The sequence below is a fragment of the Budorcas taxicolor genome, chromosome 6 (genome assembly GCF_023091745.1).
Source record: "Budorcas taxicolor isolate Tak-1 chromosome 6, Takin1.1, whole genome shotgun sequence".
Lineage (NCBI taxonomy): Eukaryota > Metazoa > Chordata > Mammalia > Artiodactyla > Bovidae > Budorcas > Budorcas taxicolor.
In genome coordinates, this window is record NC_068915.1 from 34,771,353 (window position 1) to 34,791,331 (window position 19,979).

At 37.5% G+C, this 19,979-nt stretch overlaps 1 protein-coding gene across 1 annotated transcript in view; it reads right to left on the reverse strand.

Moving 5' to 3' along the window:
* The window catches only part of CCSER1 (coiled-coil serine rich protein 1), a 1,275,856-nt gene that overhangs the window by 1,102,325 nt on the left and 153,552 nt on the right, over window positions 1-19,979 (reverse strand). The window contains exon 4 of the mRNA XM_052642244.1: window positions 3,583-3,703. Coding sequence (XP_052498204.1) covers window positions 3,583-3,703 — 121 coding nt within the window. The remainder of the gene's footprint in view (window positions 1-3,582; window positions 3,704-19,979) is intronic.

Consider the following 19,979-nt stretch of genomic DNA (forward strand, 5'->3'; position numbering starts at 1 on the left):
CCTGAAGGCACTAATATCACTAGAGGAACCTCCCTGAAAGTAGAAACTACAGATCAGAAAGCAGAGAAAAGAGATGCAGATCGAGAAAATAACTCTCCATGATATTGTCTGAGTACCAGATTTAACCATACTTCAGGAATTTTTCTACCTCCATACTTTCAATTACATGAGCCAATTACAACCACCACCCTTGATTTTTCAGAAATCAATTTACATTGAGGCTTCTCTCATTGGTAACTAAGAGTTTTAAATTAATCACTACATCTGAATTATACTGTGTTCCTGTCATACAGTCATGAGAAAGTAAAGTATTAGTTGCTCAGTTGTGTTTGACTCTTTAAGACCTCATGGATTGTAGCCCACCAGGCTGCTCTGTCCATGGAATTCTCCAGGCAAGAATACTGGAGTGGGTAGCCATTGCTTTCTCCATGGGATCTTCCAGCCACACAGCCATACTCATCACTTAATTCTTAAAACAGCAGTGTGAGGTATGGAGGTCACACGTAATCTCCATTTGATAGATAACCACTATTTGAATGGCTTCATTAAGCTCACACTGAACACACATGTTAGAAGAGATCTGAAATATGAGAAGTATATGCCTTTCTGGTCAGCTCAAATGGTAACAAAAATATAATACAAACATTAATGAAGTAATCAATAACTAATTGAATGTGAGTGTGAGGGAAAAACATATTGAAATTTTTAAGAAAATAAGAATAATGATTGCTTTACATAAATATAGACATCAGAAGGAAAAAGCTTGAGGGGGCTAGTGCTAAGTCGCTTCAGTCATATCCAGCTCTTTGCAACCCTATGGACTGCCGCCTGTTAGGCTCCTCTGTCCATGGGATTTTTCCAAACAAGAATATTGGAGTGGGTTGCCATTTCAATCTCCAGGGTATCTTCCCAATCCAGGGATTGAACCTTCCTCTCTTATATCTCCTGCCCTGGCAGGTGGGTTCTTTACCACTAGCACCACCTGGGAAGCGTTTGAGGGGGATAGAGGAGTCATTAATTTGGTTCAAACAAACCTAGTGTAAGATTCTGGTAGGACACCTAGTTAGACAAGCCAAATGAAGAACTTGATACATTAGATTGCATTAGGAAGAGTCTTCAGGAGAAGAGTATGTATCTGTAAATCATCAGATCAATAATGTTGATAGTTGGAAGCTATGAAAGGGGAAACATAACTAAAACTTCCGTGGATTTTTAGATTTCAGATCCTTTAACAATATCACTTCACATAACACTCAAAATGACCCTGTAAAGACGGTGATATCATGCTCATAACAGACAAAAAAAGACAAAGAGTGTAAAGTAAAATGTCTCAAATGTTCTCCTAATATGTAGAGAAGTTTTTAACTAATATCTCTCTGATTCAGAAAAACAAAAACAAAACTTGAAAAAAAAAAGACTAATCCTATTAAGGGAGAGTGTTTAAAAAAGAAAGTAGATTCAGAGAACACAGAGGAGTATCAGAGTGAATGTAGGGTAACAGAAATAACCAGTTAACAAGTACTGTCTACTTCAATATAGACCTAAATAAAGACGAATGAATATTTATGAAGTCACTAAGAATGGAAAATATATTTTATGTAAGCAAATAATACGATTCACCAGTTTCAAATAGAGTCACTAAAAGATAATTAAGGAATTTAAAATTCAACTTACAAATATATAAACTCACATACCTTGCAAAAAATGCATTTGAGTTTTCTAATATAATTCAACTGGCATATGTGAGATGTAACTTTCTTCCTATTAGACAAAAAAAGGCTTTTCAAACCTAAAAATTACACTATATTAACAGTAGTTCACTTTTAGATTGTATTAAAAATGAATTACAATCATTATTTCTGAATTGGTTAGTATTTCTTTCCTCTACAATGAGAATATTAACACTATTTTCATGCCATCAAATATAAACATTGCTCCACTTGAATTCAACATTACTGTATATAACATTAAGAGATTTTCTAATTGATTTCACAGAGTATCAGACACTATCATATTCCAGGAAACTTGGTCTTCAGGAACATATCCAGGAGAAAGACATCAAGAAACAAACAAGTATGATAAAGTTAATCTAATAGATGAAAGTGAAAAAGGAGAGTTAAAAAGTTGGCTTAAAGCTCAATATTCAGAAAACTAAGATCATGGCATCCGGTCCCATCACTACATGGCAAATAGATGGGGAAACAGTGGAAACAGTGGCTGAGTTTAGTTTTTTGGGCTCCAAAATCACTGGAGATAGTGACTGTAGCCATGAAATTAAAAGACGGTTACTCCTTGGAAGGAAAGTTTTGACTAACCTAAATAGCATATTAAAAAGCAGAGACATTACTTTGCCAACAAAGGTCCATCCAGTCAAGGTTATTGTTTTTCCAGTAGTCGTGTATGGATGTGAGAGTTGGAGTATAAAACAAGCTGAGCACTGAAGAACTGATGCTTTTGAACTGTGGTGTTGGAGAAGACTCTTGAGAGTCCCTTGGACTGCAAGGAGATCCAACCAGTCCAACCTAAAGGTCCTGAGTCTTCATTGGAAGGACTAATGTTGAAGCTGAAACTCCAATACTTTGGCCACCTGATGCAAAAAGCTGACTCATCTGAGAAGACCCTGATGCTGGGAAACATTGAGGGTAGGAGGAGAAGGGGACAGCAGAGGATGAGATGATTGGAAGGCATTACCAACTCAATGGACATGGGTTTGGGTAGACTCCAGCAGTTTGTGATGGATAGGGAGGCCTGGCATGCTGCAGTTCATGGGGTCGCAAAGAATTGGACACAACTGAGTGACTGAACTGAACTGAATAGAAGAAAACACTAGGTACTTCAGGGTAACTCCTTCTGTTGCCAGGAAGCCTTGGCAACACCATACATCCCCTAGTCTCCAAGCTAAGACTTTAAAGCAAGCATGGCAACACTTTCACAAGTTGGTTGTCCCTTTTAATTTACTTAATACATAACTAGAAATAAATGTAGTTTATTAGATACTTCAACTTCATGTATCTTATATTTACTACTATGAATTTAATTCTTTCGTCCATTATAAGAAAAAGTATTATTTATTCAATAAAAGATCAAATTTAAATTTAAGTGACACTTGATATGTTTAAATGGAAAAATATGCAAACTTTAACCAGTGTAAAGTTAAAAATAAATTACTTATAAAGTACAAACCTGTTTAAGCCCAAGAAATGTATATATGAAAATGTTCATATTTTGCACCATTGAAGCTTACAACTATAAAATAAGGGTTCCAAGAACAGTACATACATAATCGTAGTATTAAGAAAATAAAGCCTTCAGTCTACTTACTCACATCACCGAGAAAAGGTATCAAAGTGAAACCTGAATGGTATATAGTTCAAACACAGAACCTCAGAAGACAGAAGTTATTCATTGAGGCATTACAGGATAAATCATTTTTTTAATATGCATAATTTATTTCTGTTCTCTCAATATACTAATATCAATATATTCATTATAAATCACAATTTCTGAGGGATCTAACTTTGATCAGTTATCTAATTATCTAATAAAGTTTACAAAACTTGAAAAACCAAATGAACAACTTACTGTTTTGAAGGTTCACGCAATTTGAGTTCTTCTCTTTTCTTCATCTCTATGGGGGGTTCCACAGGAGTGAGAACTACAGCAGCACATGAAACCACAGAATGGTATGAATCCTCCCGGCAAACTGTTTTATTAGAAATAATAATCATAAATGTCATAATTATTTAACTATTCTTTTAAATTTCAGTCAAATGAGATAATTCAACTAAAATATTATCATTAAATTATCTTTAATTATCACTTCCTAGTCTGTCTTTCCACTGACCTTAGTACTTTTTCTTTTCTTTCTTTAAGCTACACAGTGGAAAATGTGTTGCCTACACTTTATAATTCTTCCATTTATAAAAGCTTTTCATTGAAAAATAAGAAGTACACAAATTAAACACAGTTCATCTTCACAAGTGAGTGAGTGAGTGAGTGAAAGTCTGTCAGTTGTGTCTGACTCTTAGTGACCCCAAAGACTATACAGTCTATGGAATTCCCCAGGACAGAATACGGGAGTGGATAGCCTTTTCCTTCTCCAGGGGATCTTCCCAACCCAGGTCTCCTGCATTGCAGGTGGATTCTCTGCCAGCTGAGCCACAAGGGAAGCCCAATCTCCACAAATCACTACACAAATAAGAGATGCTAATCATGACCAGTGACACACATACTGCTTCTTTCAAAGCCTGTCATGGAGATGCAGGCTGATACTCAGTTTAAGCACAGAGGTCTAAGTGTATAGGTGCATTGCTTCCTTCTCTCCCAGTAATAAACCCAGGTGACATTTTATAAAAAATGGATAATCAAAGGAAGTCATTTGTCAATAGAAATCAAAGTGCAGCAAAGAAATAAAAACTGATAGCAGTGGAAATGATATTTGAGTTGATTATAAATGAATGACCAATAATCACTGATCTCAGTACTCATTTCAAGAACCATGACTGGGACAATGATGTAGAAAGAAGCAAATACTAAAGATGACAGCACACATTAGTGAAAGAGAGGACAAAAATACAACTGGAGCATGCAAGTCAGCCAAATAGTGTAGAGCTGTGATCTCAAAGAAAAGAGATGTAAGAAATGATCCCAGTGTTCTTCAATTTTACCCTAAAAGTATCTGGTGAATTATTAATCTGCTTAGCACTGGAGTCTAAGATATAACACAGATGACCACTAAAAGCAAAGCTGAATCCGAAGCACTCTTGTGGCACTCAAGAGTCAAAGATTTCTGCCCAGCACGTGTCAAAGATGAGGAGCTCAGGTTTCCTCATCATCTCTCCAATACCATCAAATTAATTCTTTAACTTAATTTTCTCTACTTATTCTTGGCATGAGCTTTGAGTCCAAAACAAATAAATTTATCACAGCTGGGAGAATAAAACTATATTATGTTTTAAATTTTCACTGTTGCCTTAAACACTGCTAGTGATGAAACAGACTAAGGATGAAAATTACTGATTCATTCCTCTGAGATAACATTCACTTATTCAACAAATACTTAGTAAAATAACTTGTATATTCCAAGAAATATGCTTAATGGTAGTATTTTCCTGTGGGCAAGAAAGAAATGTTCTCTCTTCTCCCAAGTTTTAAAAAAGTCTTAATTTCTTCTAGAGATATCTCTCAAGAATTAGAGCAATAAACTTCTGACCAGATGAAAACATTTACCTAGATCTCTAGGAGGGAATACCAAGAAATGGGAATACCAGACCACCTGACCTGCCTTTGAGAAATCTGTATGCAGGTCAAGAAGCAACAGTTAGAACTGGATATGAAATAACAGACCAGTTCCAAATCGGGAAAGGAGTATGTCAAGGCTGTATATTGTCACCCTGCTTATTTAACTTACATGCAAAGTATATCATGAGAAATGCTGGACTGGATGAAAGACAATATGGAATCAAGATTGCTGGGAGAAATATCAATAACCTCAGATATGCAGATGAAAGTACCCTTATTGCAGAAAGCAAAGAGGAACTAAAGAGCCCCTTGATGAAAGCGAAAGAGGAGAGTGATAAGGTTGGCTTCAAACTCAACATCAGAAAACTAAGATCATGGCATCTGGTCCCATCACTTCATGGGAAATAGATGGGGAAACTGTGGAAACAGTGTCAGACTTTAAATTTTGGGCTCCAAAATCACTGCAGATGGTGACTGCAGCCATGAAATTAAAAGACGCTTACTCCTTGGAGTTAGACAAGGCTGTGGTCCTAGTGTGAGTAGATTGACTAATTTTCTGTGATTTAGGTTTCAGTGTGTCTGCCCTCTTGCAACACCTACCATCTTACTTGGGTTTCTCTTACCTTGGACGTGGGGTATCTCTTCACAGCTGCTCCAGCAAAGCACAGCCGCTGCTCCCTACCTTGGACTAGGGGTATCTCCTTATCTGCGCCCCTCTCGACCTTGAACATGGAATAGCTCCTCTAGGCCCTCTGGCACCCCTGCAGCGACCGCTCCTTGGATGTGGGGCAGCTCCTGGCGGCCGCCACCCCTGGCCTCGGGCAGGGGTAGCTCCTCTTGGCTGCTCCTGCACTGTCGCAGCCTGGCACTCTCGGACACCACCCCTGTCCTCAGAAGTGAGATAACTGCTTTAGGCTGCCGCCCCTGACCTCGGACGTGGGGTAGCTCCTCCTGGCCAGGCTCTGCACATCTTCGCGGACGCCCACGCTCTGCACGTCATCGCAGCTGCGCACAATGGCCCTAATGTAATCACACTAGGACCACAGCCTTGTCTAACTCAATGAAACTAAGCCATGCCATGTGGGGCCACCCAAGACGGGAGGGCATGGTGGAGAGGTCTGACACAATGCGGTCCACTGGAGAAGGGAATGGCAAACCACTTCAGTATTCTTGCCTTGAGAACCCCATGAACGGTATGAAAAGGCAAAATGATAGGATACTGAAAGAGGAACTCCCCAGGTCAGTAGGTGCCCAATATGCTACTGGAGATCAGTGGAGAAATAACTCCAGAAAGAATGAAGGGATGGAGCCAAAGCAAAAACAGTACCCAGTTGTGGATGTGACTGGTGATAGAAGCAACGTCCAATGCTGTAAACAGCAATATTGCATAGGAACCTGGAATGTCAGTCCATGAATCAAGGCAAATTGGAAGTGGTCAAACAGGAGATGGCAAAAGTGAATGTCGACATTCTAGGAATCAGCGAACTAAAATGGACTGGAATGGGTGACTTTAACTCAGATGACCATTATATCTACTATTGTGGGCAGGAATCCCTCAGAAGAAATGGAGTAGCCATCATAGTCAACAAAGGAGTCCAAAATGCAGTACTTGGATGCAATCTCAAAAACGACAGAATGATCTCTGTTCGTTTCCAAGGCAAACCATTCAGTATCACGGTAATCCAAGTCTATGCCCCAACCAGTAATGCTGAAGAAGCTGAAGATGAACGGTCCTATGAAGACCTACAAGACCTTTTGGAACTAACACCCCCAAAAGATGTCCTTTTCATTATAGCAGACTGGAATGCAAAAGTAGGAAGTCAAGAAACACCTGGAATAACAGGCAAATTTGGCCTTGGAATACAGAATGAAGTAGGGCAAAGACTAATATAGTTTTGCCAAGAAAATGCACTGGTCATAGCAAACACCCTCTTCCAGCAACACAAGAGAAGACTCTACACATGGACATCACCAGATGGTCAACAATGAAATCAGATTGATTATATTCTTTGCAGCCAAAGATGGAGAAGCTCTATACAGTCCACAAAAATGAGACCAGGAGTTGAATGTGGCTCAGATCATGAACTCCTTATTACCAAATTCAGACTTAAATTGAAGAAAGTAGGGAATACCACTAGACCATTCAGGTATGACCTAAATCAAACCCCTTATGATTATACAATGGAAGTGAGAAATAGATTTAAGACACAAGATCTGAAAGATAGTGCCTGATGAACTATGGAAAGAGGTTCGTGACACTGTATAGGAGACAGGGATCAAGACCATGCCCATGGAAAAGAAATGCAGAAAAGCAAAATGGCTGTCTGAGGAGGCCTTACAAATATCTGTGAAAAGAAGAGAAGTGAAAAGCAAAGGAGAAAAGGAAAGATATAAGCATCTGAATGCAGACTTCCAAAGAATAGCAAGAAGAGATAAGAAAGCCTTCCTCAGCGATCAATGCAAAGAAACAGAGGAAAACAACAGAATGGGAAAGACTAGAGATCTCTTCAAGAAAATTAGAGACACCAAGGGAACATTTCATGCAAAGATGGGCTCAATAAAGGAGTGACATGGTATGGACCTAACAGAAGCAGAACATATTAAGAAGAGCTGACAAGAATACACAGAAGAACTGTACAAAAAAGATATTCACGACCAAGATAATCACAATGGTGTGATCACTCACTTACAGCCAGACATCCTGGAATGTGAAGTCAAGTGGGCCTTAGAAAGCATCACTACAAACAAAGTTAGTGGAAGTGATGGAATTCCAGTTGAGCTGTTTCAAATCCTGAAAGATGATGCTGTGAAAATACTACACTCAATATGCCAGCAAACTTGCAAAACTCAACAGCGGCAACAGGACTGGAAAAGGTCAGTTTTCATTCCAAACCCAAAGAAAGGCAATGCCAAAGAATGCTCAACCTACCGCACAATTGCACTCATCTCACACGCTAGTAAAGTAATGCTCAAAATTCTCCAAGCCAGGCTTCAGCAATACATGAACCATGAACTTCCAGATGTTCAAGCTGGTTTTAGAAAAGGCAGAGGAACCAGAGATCAAATTGCCAACATCTGCTGGATCATGGAAAAAGCAAGAGAGTTCCAGAAAAAACATCTATTTCTGCTTTATTGACTATGCCAAAGCCTTTGACTGTGTGGTTCACAATAAACTGTGGAAAATTCTGAAAGAGATGGGAATACCAGACCAGCTGACCTGCCTCTTGAGAAACCTATATGCAGGTCAGGAAGCAACAGTTAGAACTGGACATGGAACAGCAGACTGGTTCCAGATAGGAAAAGGAGTACGTCAAGGCTGTATATTGTCACCCTGCTTATTTAACTTATATGCAAAGTGAATCATGAGAAACGTTGGTCTGGAAGAAGCACAAGCTGGAATCAAGATTGCCGGGAGAAATATCAATATCATCAGATATGCAGATGACACCACCCTTATGGAAGAAAGTGAAGAGGAACTAAAAAACCTCTTGATGAATGTGAAAGAGGAGAGTGAAAAGTTGGCTTAAAGCTCAACATTCAGAAAACCAAGATCATGGCATCTGGTCTCATCACTTCATGGGAAATAGATGGGCAAACTGTGGAAACAGTGTCAGACTTTATTTTGGGGGGCTCCAAAATTACTTCAGATGGTGACTGCAGCTATGAAATTAAAAGACGCTTACTTCTTGGAAGAAAAGTTATGACCAACCTAGATAGCATATTCAAAAGCAGAGACATTACTTTGCCAACAAAGGTCTGTGTAGTCAAGGCTATGGTTTTTCCAGTGGTCATGTATGGATGTGAGAGTTGGACTGTGAAGAAAGCTGAGCGCCAAAGAATTGATGCTTTTGAACTGTGGTGTTGGAGAAGACTCCTGAGCGTCCCTTGGACTGCAAGGAGATCCAACCAGTCCATTCTAAAGGAGATAAGCCAGGGTGTTCTTTGGAAGGAATGATGCTAAAGCTGAAACTCCAGTACTTTGGCCACCTCATGCAAAGAGTTGACTCATTGGAAAAGACTCTGATGCTGGGAGTGATTGGGGGCAGGAGGAGAAGGAGACGACAGAGGATGAGATGGCTGTATGGCATCACCCACTCGATGGACGTGAGTTTGAGTGAACTCCAGGAGCTGGTGATGGACAGGGAGGTCTGGCATGCTGCAATTCATGGGGTCGCAAAGAGTCAGACAGGACTGAGCAACTGAACTGAACTGAACTGAATTATTTTGTACTTTACAAAACAAGAAGGCACACTTTTCTTATAATGAGAAAAATTGCTTTTACACTACACCATTTAAAATTACTATAGGAGTTAAAATCTGGGGTCTTCGAGAGCAGGCAACTTCATTTTCCTCTATATAGTGTTTAGTGCTTTCCAAATTTCCTATGGTGATCTTTTCTTACTTTTATAGACAGTAAAAATAAAACATATGTTAAAATATAGTCCTGAGAACAGAGTGGATGAACATGTGTGAAATACTGATATTGGCCTCATGTCAGTACAGCTTCTTGAAATTCCTTCAGGAAAACTCATTTTTCTAATTTAATGATTCTAAATTCAATCTCATTTTCTGAAGGCTTCCTCCTTCTTCCTTTCTCTTGCCTACAAAAATCACATTTTCAAAAGGCATTGTGACTAGACTAGTTGATTATTCTAAAATAGATAAAGGGATAATACTAATTTCATAAATTTCCCTCAAATTCATCTATTTCCATACTTCCAGGGGCTTTTGATTTTAATCTAAGTGACTGAGGTACAGTGGCACGTTTAGCGACTGTCAAAGTTGTACGAACCTGAGCTTGAGGCAAGGATGATTTCTACACTTTTCAAATCTCATCAAGTATAAATGGTTCATCATTCAGATTTAACTCTATGATGGGAAAAACGGCTTAGAGAGAGCAGAGAATGAAAACAAACAGGAATTCTCAAATTTTAATTACTCACAATATTTAATTGTCCTTATAAAGCTAGCTCTCAAATCTATGAAATTTTGTTAACTTCTAAATTTTAAAAATGCAATTTTATGGAAAAGCAGGTAATTATTTAATAGTAATTTTAAAGGCATGAGTTAGTGTCAAGGTTCTGCATATTCAAGTAGGTTTCCAGCTGCTATTAATTGAAAAAAAAATCAATACATTTTTCACTATTGCTTCCAACCAAAGATGCAAATAATTATTTGAGGCACTAACTTACAAATTTATGTGCTAAATTTGATCTTCTTTGAGAAGAATTGTTGTTGTAAATGTATTGCAGACAATTCCATCATAGGCTTCTGTTACTAGGAATGTCAGAGGAAGGCTGACTGAAAAATTAAAGGCCCTATTTCTTTCTGGATAGATAAAGCCTTTTCCCCAAGATTGGGATCACCCACCTGGGCATTCTGAGAAGGTCACACGTATAACTGCTAGAACTACATCCAGAGGAGGTAAGTTATCAGCAAACATCAGTTACTATGAAAAGAATGATTCAGACATGAGAAACTGATCATTGATTATGAGATTATAAAAATAGGTTTTAAAGATGAATGAAAATGCGTAAGCATCATAAGAGTTACTTACTCTAAGTTTTTGTTGTAAGCACTAATCTCATTTATTTCTAGGTAGTTAAAATATATGAACACCAAAAATGATTAAACCTACTGGACTTCAAAGTTCAAAATCAGTATAACTTGGGACAGAATAGAAATCATTTCTAGGTTTAAGATTGAATAGTCTGATTTCACCATGTAACCTTTTATTACACCTCAAAGAATGTGTTATCATATGAAACGATTCTCCATTATTACAAAATGTTTCTTTCACACTCATAATAAACTGAGATGCAAAACCTATACATTGATATTTTAAGTTGACTTTTCTCTCCAGTTTTATATATCAACACTGTTTGATTTAATTATTAAACTTCTTTGTTTGGACTTTTAATTTATAAAATCAATTTAAAGCACTAAAAAAGCAATAAATTCTAAAATGTTCACAAAAAAGGCCAAAGATTTATTAGGAGAGGCATCTTTCTTTTCCATGAAGGATTAAGACATTCAAATTACTAAGGATACCTAGAGTATGGTTAACTCATAAAAAGAAAAGAAAATGAAGTTGCTCAGTCATGTCCAACTCTTTGTGACCCCTTGGACTGTAGCCTCCCAGGCTCCTCTGTCCATGGAATTTTCCAGTCAAGAGTAATAGAGTGGGTTGCCATTTCCTTCTCCAGGGGATCTTCCCAACTCAGGGATCAAACCTGGGTCTCCCGCATTGCAGGCAGACGCTTTACCATCTGAGACACCAGGGAAGCCTGGTTAACTTATAACTATCACTTATAAGTACATTTGAAGTCACCATGCCAATTCATCAAAATAGTTTACTATCAATGATCAAATTGTAAGCTTAAAAGAAAAGAATTTGCTTTTTGTCCTGGAAGTGTTCACTTTTCTATTTTTCTCTCTTTTTTGTTGTTGTTTTTACTTTTCTTTATCTCTAATTGCAAAAAGAAACCATGTTTACTCTCCTCATTTTCATGCTGATTCTTCCATGTTCTAGAGAGCTTTAATGTCTTCAGAATAAAGTTTCCTCAAGAGTACTTTAAAACATAAAAAAAAAAAAAAAAGTTCAGGATCCATGTATTTACCACAAAACAACCCACCAGTAAAGTTTAACTCACTGAAAGGCTAGTATTTATTTAACAAATGCTTAAAGAACATTATATGGTAGGCCTAGTTTTTGCATTTATGCTTATAGTATTTTCTTTTGCTGTTGTTCACCAACTCTTCGCGACTTCTTGGATTGCAGCATGTCAGGCTCCTCTGTAGCCACTATCTCCCAGAGTTTGCTCAAATTCATATCCATTGAGTCAGTGATGCTATCTAACCATATCATCCTCTACCACCTCCTTCTCCTTTTGCCTTCAATATTTCCCAGCATCAGGGTCTTTTCCAATGAGTTGGCTCTTCGCATCAGGCTGCCAAAATACTGGAGCTTCAACATCAGCATCAGTCCTTTCAGTGAATATTCAGGGTTGATTTCCTTTAGGATTGACCAGTTGGATCTCCCTGCAGTTCCAGGGAGGCCAGACTCTCAAGAGTCTTTTCCAGCACCACAATTCAAAAGCATCAATTCTTCAGCATTCAGCCTTATTTACGGTTTAACTTGCACATCTGTATACGACTACTGGAAAAACCAGAGTACTGTCTTTATCTCTCAGAAAAAGTCTATGCAGTAAGTACTATTATTGCCCCCATTTGTACACTGGTCAAGGTCACATGACTTGGAAGGAGCCACCAGGCTTCTCTGTCCAAGGGGTTTTCCAGGCAAGAGCTCTGGAGTGGTTTGCCATTTCCTTCTCCAGGGGATCTTCCCATCCCAGGGCTCGAACGCATGTCTCCCGCATTGTAGGCAGATGCTTTACAGTCTGAGCCACCAGGGAAGATCCCAGAAGGAGCCACACCAGAATTCAATTAATTTGCCTCAGTCCCCATGATACTGACAATACTTCATGTTGATTCTCATTTAAATAAGATGCATCAAGTGTTCTAAAGTAATAGAGTAAATTTAATGGTTGATATTTTTCCATTATGTTTATATTCAGCAATATTCTTATATCTGCAAAGATTTTAAGAGTAGTACTGCTGCTATCTTGTTCACTTCCTGTTACTTAGTTCTCACTATATAACTAATACATTATGCATATATAATACAGGAAGCCCTCAACAAATATTTGTCTAGTGAATGAAAGATTAAAGAAAAATGAAGTGAGCATTAAGAAAAGAAAAAAATACTAGCCAGGGGCAGAGTGCTAAAAAGAATCAAGCCATGAGAAAATAATATCCAGATGAGATATAAGAAATTAAGGAACAGAGACATATGTTACTGCCAATACCTCAAGGATCTTCTAAGCACCTCTAAAATATAATTAGTATTTGATGCTGAAGTTAATGAAGATGTGCTACCAATTATTTAACAAAGAAGCAACATAATCAGCTTTACATTTTCCACAAACAGCCTAGGCAACATCTAAGTACAAGAAAAAGATAAGGTAAGACCACTGATGATGCTATTGAAATAAGTGAAGTGAGAAATGGTGACGACTTCCAGTCACTGGAAGCAGTACTGCAGTGGAAAGGAGGGGGAAAATTAAGGGTGCTGAGTATCCAGAAATTTTAACAATTCTATTTTAAACACATAATTACAGTTTATATTTACTTGATCCTTTATTCAAACTAAACACAATTTTCAGTATATTACCAAAAAAGATACAGTGAAGTACGGATGAATGAAAAAAAAAAAAAAAAAAGGATTGGGGAAAGCAAGTAGAGACTTCCAATTTATTTAGAGGGAACTTGATAATTAAAATTTTAAAATACATTGTACAATCATATTGTGTAAGGACAATATCATCTTGGAATATTGTTAAAAATGTAAAAGAATTGCATAGAAACTATTTAAATTCTCAAATACAAAGTGATTATGGAAAAAATATATATATAAGTAGACATGAAAATAACTATATCCTAGAAACTGGACCAAACTATAAAATGCAAAAAGTGACTTTAAATTTAATAATGCTTATCGCACATTATCTGAATTCTGATACATTTGCTGTTGTGTACAATACCAACCATTCATCCTGTGACATGTTTGGACAGTTATCAGGTTTGTTTTAAAATTTCATTCCTTGAAATTTCATGTTTTTTAATCAGTTTACTCTCAATTTATTTCTTGCTTCAGCATTTGAAGAGTTATTTTCACATATCTTTACATCATGCAAATATTATCTGGAATAAAATGCAAACCTCAAGAGTGACAGAGGAAAATAGAACAATGCAAAATTATGAATTCAATTTGTAAAGTGAAAGACACTCTTTGCAACCCCATGGACTATACAGTCCATGGAATTCTCCAGGCTAGAAAACCAGAGTGGGTAGCCTTTCCCTTCTCCAGGGTATCTTCCCAACCCAGGGATTGAACCCAGGTTTCCCACATTGCAGGTGGATTCTCTACCAGTCGAGCAACGAGGGAAGCCCAAGAATACTGGAGTGAGTAGCCTACACTTCTTCAGCAGATCTTCCTGACCCAGGAATTGAACCGAGGTCTCCTGCATTGCAGGTGGATTTTTTACCAAGTGAGCTACCAGGGACGCCCTTCAGTTTGCAAGGTTACCTATTTTACTACTATAACTCAAGCACTAATATGTTTGTGTCAGGCAAAAATGCATGTTTGACACATCAAATGCAAGCTGAAATAGCCAATGACATTCTTGAATGTGGATCATGGAACAAGTATTTATAAACTCCTCCTGACTCCCTCTTCTCTCTTGACTACAGAGTAAGAAAGTTAAAAATAGTGAAATTTTATTTTATTAAACAGAAAAAAATATCTCAAGGATGTTACAGACTAAAGAATGTCCCACCCCCAAAATTCCTATGTGAAGAACTTAATCCCCAGTACCTCAGAATGAAACTGTATACAGAGGAAGTGTTTTTAAAGATGTAATTAAGTCAAAATGAGGTCATCAGGGTGGGCCCTAACCCAATACAACTGTGGTCTTAAAAGAAGGAGGGATAAGGACTCAGGCGTGCACAGAGGGAAGATCAAGTATAGGCAAAGGGACAAGACAGCTTTTACAAGCCAAAGATAAAGGCCTCAGGAAAAAAAAAATTAAAAAGAAAAAAAATCAAACCTATGGACACTTTGAACCCAAAACTGTAGTGTCCAGAACTGTGAGAAAATAAATTTCTGTAAAGCCACTCAGCCTGTGGTGCTTGGTTATGGCAGCACTGCTAGACTAATATAATGGTTGTTTTAGGAAAAGGACTAACGAATCACGTATACTAGTATTAATAATTAAGTAAATCATAAATAAATCAAATAAACCTCAGTCCAAACTCTTATCTAATCACCAAGTATATGGTGCTCCTGCTACTATCCTCTCCCATTTGGAATTCTCTGACATGTCCATTCAGGACATTCAGCTCATTCATGCTTCAATAATTATAATTTTGAGAAGTTTATTACTTTGTCATTTTGGTTGTCTTCTTCCAAATGTGATCTAGATTGTTAGTTTATTTAAAAATTTATTGTACAGAGTTTGTGTGTGTGAAAACATGTGCATATATTATATATGTTATATAATACACATATTGTACATACATACATTTTATACACACATATGTACGTTTATACACATATCTAACATAGAGACATTACTTTGCCGACAAAGGTCCATCTAGTCAAAGCTATGGTTTTCCCAGTAGTCATGTATGGATGTGAGAGGTGGACCATAAAGAAGGCTGAACTCCAAAGAATTGATACTTTTAAATTGTGGAGCTGGAGAAAACCCCTGAGAGTCCCTTGGACTGCAAGGAGATCAAACCAGTCAATCCTAAAGGAAATCAACCCTGAATATTCACTGAAAGGACTGATGCTGAAGCTCCAATATTCGGCCAACTAATGAGAAGACCTGACTCATTGGAAAAGATCCTGATGCTTGGAAAGACTGAGGGCAGGAGGAGAAGGGGGTGACAAGATGAGATGGTTGGATGACATCACTGACTCAATGGACAGGAGTATGAACAAACTCGGAGATAGTGAAGGACAGGGAAGCCTGGTGTCCTGCAGTCCATGGGGTTACAAAGAGTCGGAGACGACTGAGTGACTGAACAAAAAGCCACGTTACTGACTGCTCAGATTAAAAGAATGTGATGATATCCTATGATTTCAAGGCTACGTCATAGAAGGCACTGTGCCTTCCATTTGGCTCTGTCTTGGAACACTGGTGGGGGAACTCAGTTGCCATGTTGTAAGGAATCTAAGTCCACATGGATGTTCTCACTGGCCCACAGTTGACAGGCATAACTGATCACTGAATATGAGTGAAAAGGCATTTATTTTACCTGATACCTTGAACATCACAGAGCAGAGGAAAATTCTCCCTATTGCACCCTGTCTGAATTCCTGACCCAAAAAATCATGGAGTATGAATGTTTGCTGTTTAAAGCCATTAAGTTTTAGGAAAATGTGTTGTACAGCAACAGTTTAGCAATATCTTCATAAGGAACACATATAACTAATGACATAAATTTTGATGCCCCTGGACATGTTTTCATTAAAAGTATTCATGAAGTTGTGAAGTCGCTCAGTCATGTCTGACTCATTGTGACCCCATGGACTGTACCCCACCAGGCTCCTCCATCCATGGAATTTTCTAGGCAAGAGTACTGGAGTGGGTTGCCATTTCTACAGCAATAGTTAAGTAATATATTCATAAGGAACACATATAACTAATGACATATAAATTTTGATGCCCCTGGACATGTTTTCATTGAAAGTATTACCTTAGTAATATAGAAAAAATTCTTATGTGCCACAGAAACTGGTCCATATGTTAGTGTTTAAAACTTCTAAATGAAAATTACAAAGGACTGACTGATAGCTAAAATTCTCATTCATCGCTTGTCTATGATATAATACTATGGAAATTAAAAAATCTTAGCAGCTATGTGTGTGTGTGTGTGTGTGTGTGTGTGTGTGTGTGTGTGCGTGTCTGTGCACATGTGCATGCATGCACATGCCAAGTCACTTCAGTTGTGTCTGACTCTTTGCAACCCTACGGACCCACCAGGCTCCTCTGTCCATGGAATTCTCCAGGCAAGAATACTGGAGTGGGCTGCCATTCCCTTGTACAGGGAATCTTCCAATCCAGGGAGAGCATCTGCATCTCTTATGTCTCCTGCATTGGCAGGCAGATTATTTACCACTAGCACTACCTGGGAAGCCCATATATATCTACAAATGCATTTAATTCACCGGTAGATTTTAAAAAGTCTGGTAAATGTTCTGAATTTCCCAGTTATGCATTTCATTTCAAACTTTACAAGAGCCTTGGAGCTCTCATTGGAGCAATTTTGCTACCTGTTCAGTTCAGTTCAGTCGCTCAGTCGTGTGCGACTCTTTGCAACCCCATGAACTGCAGCATGCCAGGCCTCCCTGTCCATCACCAACTCCCGGAGTTCACCCAAACCCGTGTCCATCAAGTTGGTGATGCCATCCAGCCATCTCATACTCAGTCGTCCCCTTCTCCTCCTGCCCCCAATTCCTCCCAGCATCACAGTCTTTTCCAGTGAGTCAACTCTTCGCATGAGGTGGCCAAAGTACTGGAGTTTCAGCTTTAGCATCATTCCTTCCAAAGAACACCCAGGGCTCATCTCCTTTAGAATGGACTGGTTGGATCTCCTTGCAGTCCATGGGACTCTCAAGAGTCTTCTCCAACACCACAGTTCAAAAGCATTAATTCTTCAGGGCTCAGCCTTCTTCACAGTCCAACTCTCACATTTATACATGACCAATGGAAAAACCATAGCCTTGACTAGATGGAACATTGTTGGCAAAGTAATGTCTCTGCTTTTGAATATGCTATCTAGGTTGGTCATAACTTTTCTTCCAAGGAGTAAGCCTCTTTTAATTTCATGGCTGCAGTCACCATCTGCAGTGATTTTGGAGCCCAAACAAAATAAAGTCTGACACTGTTTCCACAGTTTGCCCATCTATTTCCCATGAAGTAATGGGACCAGATACAGCAAGTACAAATAAATAAGTATCTGCTTTACCAATCAAAATAATTCTTTGTGAATTTTCCATGCATAAGATGAAATCATAGTTGTTAATAATTTTGGGAAAATGAGAATGACAAGGCATATATCATTTAAATAATGCTTAACTTAAAATTTCTCTAATCCAGTATCTTGGGCTTTATAACACAGAAAAAAAAGTTTGAGAGGAAAAAAGGTGCTTCATACAGTAGAATATCAAGAATTTAAAAAGCATTCCACACAGGCCATAGTTATTTCCTTAATGAAAGGACAGTTAAACTAAAATGCATTTTATTATCATTCTCTCTAGATAAGTGTGCCAATATTATATATTTTTAAGAAACATATTCTACATGAATTTGTCAATAAAGCAAGTAAAGCAAGACTAGAACCACTAATAAATAATAGTTTTTTAAAATAAGTATTTTAAAAGATATGGAAAGGAAATATTCTACTTAACTATATGAGAATAAAACTGTGTTGAATATAATTTTCCTATAGGTGCTGTGATTTATAACACAAAAATATATCTAACTGCCATGTGCGTCAACTTTTATAATTACTTCCTGTTTCTCCTATCAGCCCAGTCAAAGGTGTTTCACCTTGGGTACTTAGTTAGGTGTTTATTTATTTTTTTCTAATGCTGATGATTATTACACACAAAATATGAATCAAGGCAGCAATGCAAGTTTTAGTTTTTAACTGGCATAGAATTTATAATCTAATATGAATTAAAATAGCGGATAACTAGTACTTTATACATTTATCCATTGTACTTTAACTGAATAAACAAGAAAATTTATTAAAAAAATACTTAAGTCCATATTTGGCTCAGCCATATTCTAAGCTCTGAAGTTACAATAATGAAAGAACATTAAAAAAGCCCTAGCTCTTCAGGGAATTATTTCAACACCAACAGAAAGGTAGTGGTTAGACACTCAGGTGGTTGTAATAATAGAAAGCATTCTAGGTAATTTTTCTTTTCTTCTCTTTTCCAGACATCAGTAAATTTTCTGTCACATCTTTCGGACTCTAATTTTTGAACTAGATTGAATATCTTCAACTAATGAATTATTATTAAATAAGCAAAACTTTTTCTAGCAGTTGAATCTTTCTATTTTCTTTATGTATCTTTTTACTACAGGTGGAGCACAGTCAGGGTCATCAGGTGACAAGTAAGTCTCCTCCTCTTCCTCCTTCCCTATTAGCCCCTTCTCCCCTTCTTCCTGCTTCTCCCCTCACGCCCCTTTACACTCCCTCTTTGGCAATATCGTTTTGGCTGACCAGAAGAGAAGAACAAGTATTAAATGAACTGTTCATCTTTGTTGAAGAAATTACATTAGATATATGAAGACTTTCTCCCAGGTTATGAGACATAATTGATTAGTCTTTAGTTCTGTAGTACTGACGATTATTTAATGGGTTTCACTTTGCAAAAGTACAAGGTATAATATAACCAGCATAATGTTCATCTTCACTTCTAAGAAGTTATATAAATTATTCAATTATGTCCTAGAAAACTCTGCTCTTCAGAATTTTACATATGGATTACAAATCACAAAGAAATGTGTAAGGTATATTGTTTCAATAGGTGATTTAAATAACACAAAACGTTTGAATATATTGCAGCAAATGGTTTTAGGCTGCTCACCCATTACTACCATTAGAACAGACTTTGAATTGCCAAAAACAAACAAAGAAAAAATCATCTTCTCTTTGCTGCCTTCTATTCTGCTTCAGGTGAAGTAATTTCACAATATTTAGAAATCTGTTCATTCTTCACCTAAATTTCGAGTTAGAAGAGAAAATGACATTATCAGCTATTTTGAATATAATTTGGTTAGATGAAAAGAAAATAGACAGTTCAACTGAAGTAAAAATAAAGAAGCCAGAGTAAGGGTGGCCTTTGAGAAAATTAGCACAGTCACAATCCATGACTGAGCTAGTGAAACTGGGAAAGTATAACTGCATAGGTCAAAATTATATTAGGGTCAAGTTAGGCCAGGACACAAATATCAAGCCAAGTGTTTGGTATTTCATCCTGTGGGACCAATGTTCTCAATTCATAAACGAAGTCTAAATTTCCACAGGAGCTAATCTTGAATAATATATACTACTAATCCAATGAGTAAAAGAAAAGACTCTAGAAACATAATCAAGTA